At 47.1% G+C, this 13,641-nt stretch overlaps 1 protein-coding gene across 9 annotated transcripts in view; it reads right to left on the reverse strand.

The window, feature by feature from the left end:
• Positions 1-13,641, reverse strand: part of LRRC74A (leucine rich repeat containing 74A) — a 33,668-nt gene that overhangs the window by 15,780 nt on the left and 4,247 nt on the right. For 8 of the 9 annotated variants that reach the window (XM_045071992.1, XM_045071971.1, XM_045071979.1 and 5 more), the window contains 5 exons: positions 11,874-12,046; positions 9,843-9,950; positions 8,581-8,677; positions 3,470-3,519; positions 3,014-3,095 (listed from right to left, as the gene is read on the reverse strand). In XM_045071992.1, the coding sequence (XP_044927927.1) occupies positions 3,014-3,095; positions 3,470-3,519; positions 8,581-8,677; positions 9,843-9,950; positions 11,874-11,987 (451 nt within the window). In that variant the 5' untranslated portion in view covers positions 11,988-12,046. The remainder of the gene's footprint in view (positions 1-3,013; positions 3,096-3,469; positions 3,520-8,580; positions 8,678-9,842; positions 9,951-11,873; positions 12,047-13,641) is intronic. The other variant, XM_045071968.1, reaches the window with a different exon arrangement.

A 13,641-nucleotide genomic window follows, 5' to 3' on the forward strand; every position in this document is an offset into this window, starting at 1 on the left:
TTTCTAATTTAAATTCAGCTAATTAACTTGCAGTGAATTATTCGTTTCAGAGGTAGAGGTCCATGAATCATCGGTTGCATGTAACATCGCGTCCCCTCCTTCATGCCCATCACCCGGTTACCCCATCCCTCCTCCCCTCGCCCCTCCAGCAGCCCACAGTTTGCTCTTCTGGTTTGCCTCCCTCTCTGATTTTCTCTGGCTTTATTTTTGTCTCCCTTCCCCAAAGCTCCTCTGTCGGCCTTCTCAAGCACTCTGTCCTGCAACTACCTCCTCTTCCTTTCTCACGACCCGTTTCTTCTTCTTTCCTTCCCGTGAGTATTTTCCGTTGTTACGAGTCTTCCTGCCTCCATGTCACCCGTCCTTCTGCCGCAGCCTCATCTCCAAGAAGCTCCTGGAAGCGGCGCCCCCATTGCCATTTCACGTCTCTGTGGCCCATTTTCAGTTCCGCCTTCTCTAGTCAGGTCTTCAACTCAGGTCCTTCACCAACGCAGCTCTCATCCAGGCACCAATTATCTTCATGCTGCCGGGTCCTGTAGTCACTTTTCTGACCTCATCTTGTTGGATGTCTATGCAGCACTTGACCCACCTGAGACCACTTTCTCCTTCCTGAAAGCATCCCTTGCTTGGCTCTTTGATACCTCACCTTCCCCCTACTTAGGTGGACCACTCCTGCTCAGGCTCCCCCTCCCCTCTGGGACACGTGAAGGTCAGACTGGTCCAATGGCCACCATCTTAACTCCATCCACACTCCTTGCCTCGATGATCTCCTCTTGCCCCATGGTTTTGAATACATTGCAATGCCTCTAACTCCCAGGTCCTGATCTCCAGTCCTGACCTGTTCACCAAGTTCTAAACCCATGTAGCAGACCACACGTCTCACCGCAGATGACAGGCATGGCAAACATCACATGACCAAAACAGAAGTCTTGGCTCCTGACTCCTGTCCCTCCGTAATATTTACTCCCTGAGTTTCCCTTTCTAAGTGAATGGCACCACCATCCAACCAGTTCCTGAAACAAAATAACCAGGCCTGTATCTTTCTCGCTCCCTTTCCTTCATTCTCCACATCTGCAAGTCTTTTTGGCTTTACTTCCAAAGTCCGTTCTGGATCCTTCCACTCCCCTCTGTTACTACCTTTTCCCTCAGCTCCTGCTACGGTCCCCTCTTGCCTGGACTACAGTATTAGTCTCCTAATTGACCTTCTTTCTGACATTTGTACTTTTTAATTAAAGTGCAATTAGCATACAGTGTTACGTTAGCTTCAGGTGTATGACGTATCGATGCAACCATTCTATATATTATCTAGCGCTCACCATGGCAAGTGTCACCATAGTGACACCACAGTGACAACGCCATTAAGATACTATTGACAATGTTCTCTATGCTATACTTTTCATCTCCATGACTTACTTGTTTTATCACTGGCCATTTGTACCTCTCAGTTGCCTCCATCCAGCTCACCCGTGTCCCCCACCCTCATCCCAGCAGCCACCAGTTTGTTCTCTGTATTTAAGAGTCTGGTTGTCGGGGCGCCTGGGTGGCTCATTGGGTTAAGCCTCTGCCTTCAGCTCAGGTAGTGATCCCAGCATCCTGGGATCGAGCCCCGCATCAGGCTCTCTGCTCGGCGGGGATCCTGCCTCCTCCTCTCTCTCTCTCTGCCTGCCTCTCTGCTTACTTGCGATCTCTGTCTGTCAAATAAATAAAATCTTAAAAAAAAAAAAAGAGTCTTGTTGTCCTCAGCTGTGTTCTTCCTAAAACTGCATAAACTTCACAAAACGGTTCCTCTAAACTGCAAAGCCAGCCGTGTCACTCCCCGACGCTAACACCCTGCGCCGACTTCCATCACGTGGGGAATGTGATGATGAACACGACTTCATGCGTGTCTTAGCCCACCAAGCCCCGGCTGAGCAGCGGCAGCCCACCTGGCTGGCCTCCTCCTTCCATTACGCTTCCCCTGCCCGCTCTCCTCCCCGCTCCCCTGCCTGCTCTGCCGCCCGTCCCACCGCCCCCCTTCCTCAGACTTGCCAGGCTCTGCTCCTTCCGCCTGGCATGCTGAGCTTCCAGAACCTGGTTCTACTTTGATAGTCAGATTTCAACAAAAAGCCACCTTCCCTGTGGGGCTTTTTCTCGCCACCCCATCTAGAGTAGCATCTCTCCCACTAACGGTGATCCCCTTTTCTACTCATTTCCCCTAGGAATGAACATTTAGTTTCTTTCTTTTTTTTCTTATAACAAATCTGCAACGAGACTCCTCAGACATCTCTGTCTATGCACGCGCAGGAGCGTCGCTGAGACATGCACCGGTGAATGTTGTATCATGGAATATATACATTTTCAATTTTACTAGATACTGTCAAACTGCTCCCCAAAACTGCCAGAGAGTTCTTATTTCTCCCCTGGGTTCAATGCACTGGGTATTCTCTGACTTGAAATTTATGCAGCTTTGGTAGAGGACAAGGGGGATCTTTTCATTGTTTTATTTTGCATTTCTCTAATTGCTAGAGAGTTTAGGCATTTAGCTTTCTTTTTGCACTGCCTGTAGGATCACTGTTTTACTGGGAGCGTTCCTTACTGTCCAAGGATCTGCAGGATCTTTTATCAATATTCTGAACACAAATCTTGTATATGATCGGATGCTGCTAGTGTGTGCTCTCTGTCTGCTGCTTGGCTTTTCACATTGTCCCATAACATTTTTTTATCAGAGGCAAGTTTTAAACTTATCGTTGTCAAACAAATGAATCATTTTGGTTACAGTTTTTGCCTGCTGTGCCTATTTAATCACCCTTAGCCTCCCTGATGTCAGCAAGTTATTCCTTTTCTGATCTTTGTAAAGTGTTAACTGCCCACATTCAGATGTCAGCTCCACTTAAAATGTCTGGGGTGTGGCTCCCATCACTTTATGATTTGAACATTCAATAACCATAAAAAACAGGGGGATGCAGCCCTGACAGGTGACCGACCGTCTGCCAAGTGCCTCTCCTTTGCTGGACCCTTCCCTCGGTGGCGGACTCACCCAGCATCTGGCCCACGTACTCTCCTCCCTTATCAGAGAACTGGTTGTGGCTGAGATCCAGCGTCTTGATTTGGTAATTGGCCTGGAGAAAGAAACCGTGTAGAGAGGTGATTTTTGTCATCTCTATGGCTGCAAATACCTCTTTCATCTCAGGGCCGTGTGATGGAGGGCTCCCAAGCACCAAAAATTGAGTGGACGAGATCATTTAGACGGAAGATATTCTCTTGCGCATTTTCTATAACGGTTGATGGCCCCTGGGAGGGTTTTGTCCCATCCAAACAGCCCTGCTGCTGCCGTGGCTGTTGTCAGGCTCAGCAGAGTCCAGATCCTCACCAGCTCCCTAGACTTTTGGGTGGAACTCTCTCTTCTCTGCCCGGAGCCACCCACCAGGCCCCCCACATGGCCCAGGGCCATGGCCCAGAGGGCTCTCAGTGGCACCCGCCCCTCACTTCTTACCGACAAGGCTTGGCACAACAGTTCTGCGGATTCGTCCCTGAAGTTATTTCCTGCAGTGAAGGGGAGGGGAGGGGGGCGTTTTCAAGGCTGTCCAGACTAGGGCTCCCTTACCCTCCCAAGTCCTGGCCCTGCCAGGCTCTTCCTTTTGGAACAATCAGCCATAAGAAAGGTGGCAAGTACTTAAGCAAATATATGAATATGGAAGAAAATACGAGAAAAGAAGGCAACTGTTTGCCTTTCTCTTTAATCTTCCTTGCTCTGCCTTGGTAGGGCAAGGAGTTCCAGGAGCCCGTGTACCGGCCCCTGTGCACCCCCTGGTGGCGCCAAACCCTACTTTGGTGCCTAAAGTTAGTTGTGTGATAAAAAAATAAGACTACAGTTGCAGAGCCAGGACCAGAGGGGACCAAGTGAGGCGAGCCCTTTGCATGCAAAATCCCAGCTCCCTAAGCGCAACGAGCAATATCTTTATTCACAAAAGAATTTTTAGAAATATTGCAATATTTCTAAAAATGCAATATTTCTAAAAATAAAAATTAACGCAACACTTCTAGGATGAACAGTTTTAAAATTTTAAATAAAGGTAGCATCTGACCCTGCCCTTGCATGGCCCCTGGGAGGGTTTATCAATATCCTGTTCCTCACCACAATCTGTTCCCTTTGGATCTTGTTTTATATTGGAAGTGTTGATATTTTGTTCAGCACAGACTTTTTTTTTTTTTTTAACATCGTTTTTGACTTTTACAAACATTGCAACACAGTATTATTTACTTGGTTACTGAGCTTTTCTGTGCCCCTTAAATTCTGGGACTGAGGCATGTGCTCTCCTTATTTATTCTCAGCCCAGCACTGCTAGACAGTTTAAAAGATTTCTGGAAAATTGGGGTGCCTGGGTGGCTCAGTCGGCTGAGCATCTGACTCTTGATTTTGGTTCCGGTCATGATCTTGAGCTTCTGGGATCGAGCCCTGCATCAGGCTCTGTGCTCAGCAGGGAGTCTGCTTGAGGATTCTTTCCCTTTCCCCCCTCTCCTCCACTCACACGCACTTTCTCAAGTAAATAAATCTTAAAAAAAAAAAAAAAAGATTTCGGGAAAATAAATGACATAGAAGTTTATCCCCAAATTTCTCCTTTAAAGTTTTAATAATCTGTGTACCTTTAACACCCAAACAGTGCTTGGCACCTAACAGAGTTCTGTCAACGTTTACTGAGCGAATGAATGAATCCACTGAGACACAAATGTTTCTTGGTTGCATCTGTACCAGTGCAATAAAATGAGATAATAAGCTAGTCTAGGTATAAAATTAGGTTTCTAGTTATTCAAATTATTTTTACATCAATGGTTACAAATAGTAGAGCTGGCTGTAAGTTTGATAAAATACAGATGCCTAGATCCCTCCCTTTATAGACTCTGATTCAGCAGCCTGGAGTAGGACTGGGTAATTTGTGTTTTTAGAGAGGTTTCCGTATTAGGTTAACGTTATATTAGAGGTCTTAGCCGATGCAACTAGAAAAGTCACTGGAGCTATAAATGCTGGAAAGAAGAGACAAAACTCCCATTATTTGAAGGCAAGGTCACCTACCTAAATAATCCAAGAAAATTAACTGATGCAAATGTTAGGACTAGTAAAATGACTCGATAAAGTGACTGGACAGGGGTGAAGTTTGCACCTGAGTGGCTCAGTCAGTTAAGCGTCTGACTCTTGATTTCGGCTCAGGTCCTGATCTCGGGGTGCTGAGTCTCATGTCAGGCTCTGCGCTGAGTGAGGAGCCTGCTTCAGATTCTCTCTCCCCCTCTCTCTCCTCCTCTCCTCCCCACCACTTGCACTCTCTAAGTAAATGAATGAAAGAATGAATGAATGAATGAAGTGACTGGATATAGTATCAATGTGCAGAAATTAATAGCTCTCAGACATATCAGTAATAGCCACTTAGAATATATGATAGAAAAAGCATTCTGTGCATGCAGGAATAAAATGATAAAACACCTGGATCTAATATGAAATGTGCAAGACTTCTAATGGAATAAAAGCACACTACTTTACTGAAGAAGATAAAGACTTAAAGAAACAGAGACAAACCTAGTGCTTGGGATTTCTTCCCAAGCATTGACATCAACATCCACACATTTAGCCATCCTCATTTATAGATAACTTGCTGAGAGCCAAAATGGAGACCGTATATGGAAACAGATTTTCCATTGGTAGAATTGTAACCTGCTACTGTCTTCTTCTTCTTTTTTTAAGATGTTATTTATTTATTTGACAGAGAGAGAGATCACAAGTATGCAGAGAGGCAGGCAGAGAGAGAGGGGGAAACAGGCTCCCCGCTGAGGAGAGAGCCTGATGCGGGGCTCAATCCCAGGACCCTGAGATCATGACCTGAGCTGAAGGCAGAGGCTTTAACCCACTGAGCCACCCAGGCACCCCCTGCTACTGTCTTCTTAAGTGAAGACATTAAATATCTCGAATACGTCAATTCTTTCCTAAATTAATCTAATCTAAATATAACCCCAAGCAAAATTGCAACAGTTTGGGTTTTTTTGTTTCTGTTTTTTTTATGGAACTTGACAGGATGATTCTAAAATTCAGCTGGAGGAGAAATTGCACGAGAATAGCCAAGATTACTTTGAAAATGAAGGTCAGAATTTGTCCACTCAAATATAAAACATATTGTGTCATATAATTATACAGCTAATATATTACATATTGTATACTTGATATATTTTATTAATTACAACTAATCATTAAACTAAAACACATGGCATGTAATTTTAATATTCTAAACAAATATTAAACCAGTGTAGTGTTGACATAGATATAGACACAGAGATTAATGAAATGGAAAAGAAAATCTAGAAAGAAACCTGTATGTATAGGAAAGTTTAATATAAAATAAAGGTGACGTTTCTGATTAGTCAGTAAAGACTAGATTATTCAGTTGGTGATGTTGGGGCACCTGGCTATTGGCTTTGGAAATACAGTGTTTGATTCTTTCTCTTCCTCATGCCATGAACAACAAGTTCTAGCTATACTGAAGATTAAATGAAAAAACAAAATCACAAAAACATTTGAAGAAAATTAAGAAAAACATTTTTAAAATTCAAAGTAGAAAACAGTTTTTTGAGCAGGACTACAAAAATCAAATCTATAAAAAAGTATGATGAACATTTTTTTTTTTGAAGGAATTGACAATGGTGGGGTGCCTGGGTGGCTCAGTTTGTTAAGTCTCTGCCTTCGGCTCAGGTCATGATCTCAGGGTCCTGGGATCAAGCCCTGCATCGGGCTCTCTGCATCAGGCTCTCTGCTTGGTGGGGAGCCTGCCTCTCCCTCTCTCTCTGCCTGCCTCTCTGTGTACTTGTGATCTCTCTCTCTCTGTCAAATAAATAAATAAAATCTTTTAAAAAAATCACTTAAAAAAAAGAATTGACAATAGTGAAAAATACAAACTTAATAAGAAATCTGTGGAAGAAAACTCCATAAGCAAAGCCATAGGTAACATTCTAACATTCAAGTGTGAATATGTATAATATATAGTTTCTAACAGTCGATAATACAAACAATCCCATAGAACACTTGACATTTCATAGAGGAAAATAAAAATGGAAATGAGCATCTGGAAAAGATGTTTTATTTCAGTAGTAACGTGAGAATGTAATAAAGACAGTAACAGTGATGAACTCTTATTGAATTCTTAGGTCCTAGGTATTGTTCTAGGTGTTCTAAATTTTAATTCACTTCATCTCAACAGTCACTGTCTGAAGTAGGTAATATTATTCTTCCTCATTTATAAATGAGAAAAATGAATCACAGAAGGGCTAGATAACTTGCCTTCTGTCAAAGCCAGGATTTGCACCCACCTACTGTGACTTCAACATCTATATACTCACTTATTCTGATTCACAAAAAACTTGCTAATAACCAGGAATTCACCAAAAACTAGCTAATAACCAGAAAACAGATATTCCATTGGTGGAATTATAACTTGGTATAGTCTTCTTTTTTTTTTAGATTTTTTTTTTTTAAGTACTCTCTACCCCCATGTGGGGCTGTAGCTACCCTGAGATAAAGAGGTGCATGCTCTATTGACTACACCAGCCAGGTGCCCCTAAAAGATTTATTTATTTTAGAGACAGAGAGAGAGAGAGAGAGCGCGAGTGCACGCACGCACGCGCGCGCACACACACACACACACACACACACATGAGTGGGGGAGAGGCAGAGGGAGAGGGAGAAGCAGGATCCCCACCGAGCAGGGAGCCTGATGTGGGGATCCAGCCCAGGACCCCAGGACCATGACCTGAGCTGAAGATAGACGTTAAACCGACTGAGCCACCCAGGTGCCCCAATTTCTAATAATTCTATTTTCTCAAGATCTTGATGCTGCCACTTACTAGACTTGGACAGTTCTCAGTGTTTTGTTTCCTTGCTTTGCATTTTTGGACTGTGAGCCCATCTTTAGTGGAGCTTTATCTGTGAGAATCTCAAACAGCCTGGGGCCTGGTCAAGGGATTGTTCCTCCAATGGGGTGTTCTCTTTGCTCCTGTTGTGTGCCCCAGGGCCTTACCAGCATGGGATCACTTAGGTTAAGTTCCAGGACCCTGAAGATAATATAAACCCAAACCACAAGCCTGAGTGAGGACAAGTCTGGGGGTGTTAGAGTTCTCAAATGAGTTTTTTTTTTTTCTTCTGTGAGAGAGACAGATAACAGACTAATTACAAACTGAGTGTACAGTGGGGATCAGGTAGCAATAAATGCTGTTAAGAAAAACCCAGCAGGGAAACAGGACAGCGATGGAGATGGAGGGGAGGTCAGGGAAGTCCTCTGTAATGAGGGGACGTTTGAACAGAGGTATGAATAAAGCAACAGAGTGAGTCATGCAGATACCTCGGGTAGAGACTTTTCAAGCGAAGGCCGGCATGCTGCCAAGGGAGTCGGAAGTCCCTTGTCTGGGAGAGCCAGGAAGCCAGTGTGGCCACGGGGAGGGGAAAGGATGACCAGAGGCCTTAGCAGGGTGCAGACACAGTGTTCTGGAACCTGGTCTGGCCCAGTTAGACCCTGGATTCTCTCCTTTTCATCCCCTTGTCCTCTCCTGCCTCGTCTTCCATGGGCTCACCTGAAAGCTGGAGGTTCCAGAGCGAAGAGATGTTTCTCTGAAGGAATTCCGAGATGATTCTGGCCCCCTTCAAACCAAGATCATTGTCGGAAACATTCTAAAAAGCAAGAACACCCTTGTGTGTGTATTGAATACGCCACCCCAGGGCCCTCATTAGCAAATGGTGTCCGGGAGGGGCTTACTCAAGACCTGCACTGGGCAGTAGGGCTGGGTGGGGAGAGGGCCAGGGGAGAAAGGGTAGGAAGGATTGGGAAGAGCAAAGGAGCAGAGGATGATGAGGATTCAGCTCCCCGAACGCCTGGCTGGGAGGCCCGCCTGCTGGTCTCAGTTCTCTCTGGTCAGCTTTGGTGACTTCCCACTTCTCTGGTTTAGCTCTAGTACTTTACTTTTTTTTTTAAGATTTTATTTTATTTGACAGAGAGAGACACAGCGAGAGAGGGAGCACAAGCAGGGGAGGGTGGGAGAGGGAGAAGCAGGCTTCCTGCTGAGCAGGGAGCCCAGTGTGGGGCTCGATCCCAGGACCCTGGGATCACAACCCGAGCCAAAAGCAGACGCCTAACATCTGAGCCATCCAGGCGCCCCAGCCCTAGTACTTTAGATAAACTTACTGTACATTTTTTTGAAACCTAAGATAGCTTTATTAGGAGAGTTCGGCATGAAGCAATTGAAAGATTCCTTCAGAGTAAATCATCACTGTCAATTTCATTCACTGATTTGTGAAACGCGATTGACTGTGCTGGGTACACGCAGGGATGCAAATGGGCACAGTCCTTTAGGGCTTGTGGGAGGGACCTTTATACAAACCAGCCCTTATGATCTTAATTGCTTCTCCTCTTTTTCCCCCCATTTCGAAATGATGGTAAACTAGACATAACACAACATTTACCGTCTTGACTATTCCTAAGGGTACTGTGCAGTGGTCTGAAGTATGTTCACATGCTTATGCAACCCTCGCCATCATCCGTCTCCAGACACATTGTGTTTGATGGAAGTATTTCGTGCCTTTATTTTCTCTAAGTTCACTTTAAAGCGACTCTGCGGAAGGGCTTACTGGTCTCTTTGGGCCACGGGGAACACAACCCCCCGGCCAGCCTCTGACATGCGGCCCTCCTCTGAGAAGTCACCTCTGGAGGAGAGGGGCCTCCAGGCCCATCGCAGAAAGCTGGAGGCTGGCCGGGGCCAGGGCGGGGGTCTCTGGCCCATCCTAGGTGGTGTCGAGAGCCCCGGTGCGGGGGTGGGAGCTGGCAAAAGGGCCACAGTACCATCTCCTGCAGGTAGTAATTCTCTTGCAGCATCTCCACCAGGCTCAGGAGCCCCTCCTCCATGAGACTGTTGTCTGCCAGCTCCAGGGTGACCACACTTGTGTTGGACTTCAGCCGCCACAAGAGGAGGGGGAGAAAGACAGAGGGAGTCGGTGACCCGATCAGTTCCCTGCCCTTGCCCAGAGCTTGTCCTCTCCCTTAAGCTCCCAGCCTTTTGAGAGGGCACAGAGCTGCAGGCCAGCACTTCCGGAGAACAGACTGGAGCAGGATGCCGCCCCGGGGACGAGCCATCCTGCCGAGGTGTGCTGGGACAGTATGCTTATTCTGGGCACCTCCACCAAAGGGAGCTCTGCAGGGGAATTTAGAAAGGGGTTATTAAAACGATGAAGTCCCTGAAAAATGCGGGGTACAGGGGTGAGCTACACAGAGAGTAGTTATTTAGCCTGGAGGAGAGAAGCTGTGACCTACTCTAAGATTAGGGAGAAACTGATGCATTTAATCCGGTACTGAAACAGAAGGCGTCTACTGGGCCTGCTTCCTCCAGAGGTCTTACTCAGGCTCTGTCTTATCTGGCACATTTCTTTAGTCAGAACGTGGCCCCAGGGCTGCTTGGAAGGACCTGGACTTCAGTCTTACATATCTACATCCAAGCCAGTTGGCATGCCCACAAGCAGCAAGGTCAGAGCAAGTGACTCACAGCAAGAGAGCCAGGGGTCCGCTCTAAGCAGCACTGTTGGCTATTTTCCCCTTCCGCACCTCGGGGGTCCCGGTGCAGCAGGTGTGGGGGGCAGCAGACAGCCCCCAACCCAAGGCTTATCCACATTCATCTCACCCAGGCCAGTAGCCACTGGTTACTTTTTGTGCGCACTGCTGGGGAAACAAGCATGAGAGAGCAGGGAACACCTCTGCACCCCACCAAGTCCAAGGACGCAGAGGCGGGCAGGGGAGGGAGGGACGAGACCCATGAAACACGACCACTACTGTCAGGGTGCTTTTAAGCTAAGCCAGGAAAACACAACATGTGCAAAGTTGAACAGTACGAAAGATAAATACCAGTTCGGTCCGCCGACATGTCACAGTGATTAACTGTCAAATTAGTGACCCAGAGAATCAGAGAACAGAAGACTCCCCCCAAACGGAAACTGTTGTTACTAAGAGATAAGTGGCCCATGTCCTGAGAGAATTGCATTATTATCTGTTTTTTCCCCCATGAAACTCATGAGGTAATGGTGCATTCCTAACACCTCATTAATCAGTCTTTCAACACTCAATAAATTTTGAGACGGTTTTGTTCGTTCTCTGCTCTTCCTCTCTTCCCTCCCCCCAGAAAGCAGCACAATCTCACATTTCATGTAGCCTCTTAATGGATATGTGCTAAACATAAATGCTGTTCTAGTTCCCAAAATGAGTGAGTGCTTTTTTTTTTTTTTTAACCAAACTTTCCCTTTACCGTCTTAAATGAACAGTGTTGTGCTGACCTACAGTCATCACGTGTTCTGTTTTTCTGGGATGCAAGGTGGTTTGTATACAATCAATTATAATTATATAAAGCCAGGATGAATTCAAGGTCAAGTCCTTGGTTGCTCATGCCGAGCCGAGAGAGACAGAGAGAGAGAGAATTATTCCTGTGGGAAAACATGATCTACTCTACAGTGTGATCTTTTAAGAATTATAATGTTGCAAAAGGCAAACACTGAATACAATAGCTCAGTAGTGAACTTACTTACAGCAAAGGTGAGCTTTGGAATTGAGACCCAGCCTGGCCACTTACCTAGGGCTGTTGCCTTTGCTTCCTGAATCAGAAAGTTCATAGGCTTCCAAGGCCTCAGTCCCTAGTAGCCCCCTTCCCAGGAGCTAGTGGGGCACACATGTCTGTGAGGTAAATTAACTGGCAGTCAAGCAGAGTCTGGGGTAGGTTGGGCATAAAGCTGTAATCTAAGGTCCCCTGGAGGATTTCTCTGAGTCTTGGACCCCCCACTCCATCAAACCCCACAGCTGCCAGTCTCCATATGCCCCCATTGTCATGCTCACCACCAAGGCTATAGCAATAGCCTTGGTACCGTTGGGGCCCAGCCCATGGTGGTTGAGGTTCATGTAGGACTCCTCCATGTTCCGGAGAAAGTAGGAGACAGGCACTACGCCCATCAGTTTGCAGGCCTCCAGGTAGAGCTCCCTTTGTCCGGTGGTGAAAGATTTCTCCGTATCTACACAAAAAGATGCAAATGAATGAACTGGGGATTCTCTTCTCCTTTGGCCTTATTCCCCTCTAACCCTGGGGCCAGGTGTGCTTCTGCCGGGTGTCCCCTCTGCCTGAGGATGTCCCTGTGGGTGTGTGTGCAGGAGGGTGGCTCTAATCGCGAAGGCAGCCGGAGGTGGGAGAGGGAGACCTGAACTTCAGAAAGCCCCAGATGGATGTCCCTTTGGGGAAGAGAAAAGGCCCCTGGTTCTAGGCCCCAAGCTTTCCTAGGAGAAGAAGTGTGGCCCACGCCCACCTTCCCAGGTTGCCCGCATCCGGGACTGATTATCAAGGATGCACAAAGGCCCAGCTCCCTTGCCCACCATGAGACAGCTCTGAAAGAAGCTCATTTGTGAAGCGGGCAGCCTTCATTCCGTTTTCGTTTCACGACCACGGTTGAAATGAGAGCCACAAGGGAAGCTTTACTAACGATTTCAAGAGGAGAGGTTCCAACTTTAAAATCCCCAAGCAGGACTGAGAGGGCGTCTCAAGGTGACCAATCAATGCAAGGTGGAGAGACCCCTCCCCCAACCCCAAATCAGCTGGAAACGAACAAACTTGTATTTGAGGGGGCTTTCCTCTTTCAGAGACTTTGCATGTCATTTTTCCTCCCAAAAAGGACAGTCATGACTCCTTTACCAAGGACAAATTCTAGCCCCGAATCACACAGAGCTGATCAGAGCTAAAAACCAGCTAACAGAATACAGCGATTTATCTTTCCATTCCAACCACTTCGGGCCTTTGTTCCTTGGGCTTTAGACCTGCCTGGCTTGTGGTCGACGGGCAGTGGGCCTCCCTGGGTTCCGTACGCCCTCCCAGCTGTCCCCTTATTAAGTGAGCCCCTTCAATGGCAAGGCTTCCCACGGCCCACCGGGTTCTACAGCCTGCATCTGTTTTTCCTGCGGATGCCAGGGCCTTTGTCCAACGCACTCTGGACATTTCTGGGGCAGACAATGAGAGCTTTGTCGGTGAAAGGACAACCCTACAAGGAAGTTGACTTTGCAGGCACAGCCCCTAACTGGCCTTCTCCTTAGGATAGCTGGAGAGCAGAGTCTCTCTCTGCTCTACCGAGAGAATGGAGTCGGCTATTTCTCGGGTGCAAGGAGCTGTTGTGTGCCTTGAAGGATATTCAGCAGGATTCCTGGCCTCTGCCAGTGACACGCCAGTAGCATCCCCCCGCCCCCGCCCTGGCCCCGTTTGCCAGATGCCCCCTGGGGTACAAAATCGCCTCCAAGTGACAACCACTGTGGCATAGGACAAATGGCATGTGGCAGGTGACAACTTGTCCTGCCTTCTCTCCCTCCTCCGTGGCTTCGTTGCCAGCTTGCTATTGCACCCAGGCTCATGTCTCAGGCCTGCCCAGAAACCCTCCCCGCCCTGTTCCCAGCACCTCAGTCCCCGAGGCAGGGACATGAGAAGCTGGAGCAGCTGGGCCCTGGGTTTCTGTCCCAGCACGGCACAGTTGCCATTGGTGATGTCTGTTTGCCATGGCAGGGTCAGTAAGCCCCACCTTTGTCCTTGGCACTAATTCTGCTCTGTTTCATTCTGCTGACCCTTTCCAGC

Source organism: Mustela putorius, unplaced genomic scaffold (assembly GCF_011764305.1).
Source record: "Mustela putorius furo isolate JIRA1106 unplaced genomic scaffold, ASM1176430v1.1 tig00000129_pilon_pilon_pilon, whole genome shotgun sequence".
Taxonomy (NCBI): domain Eukaryota; kingdom Metazoa; phylum Chordata; class Mammalia; order Carnivora; family Mustelidae; genus Mustela; species Mustela putorius.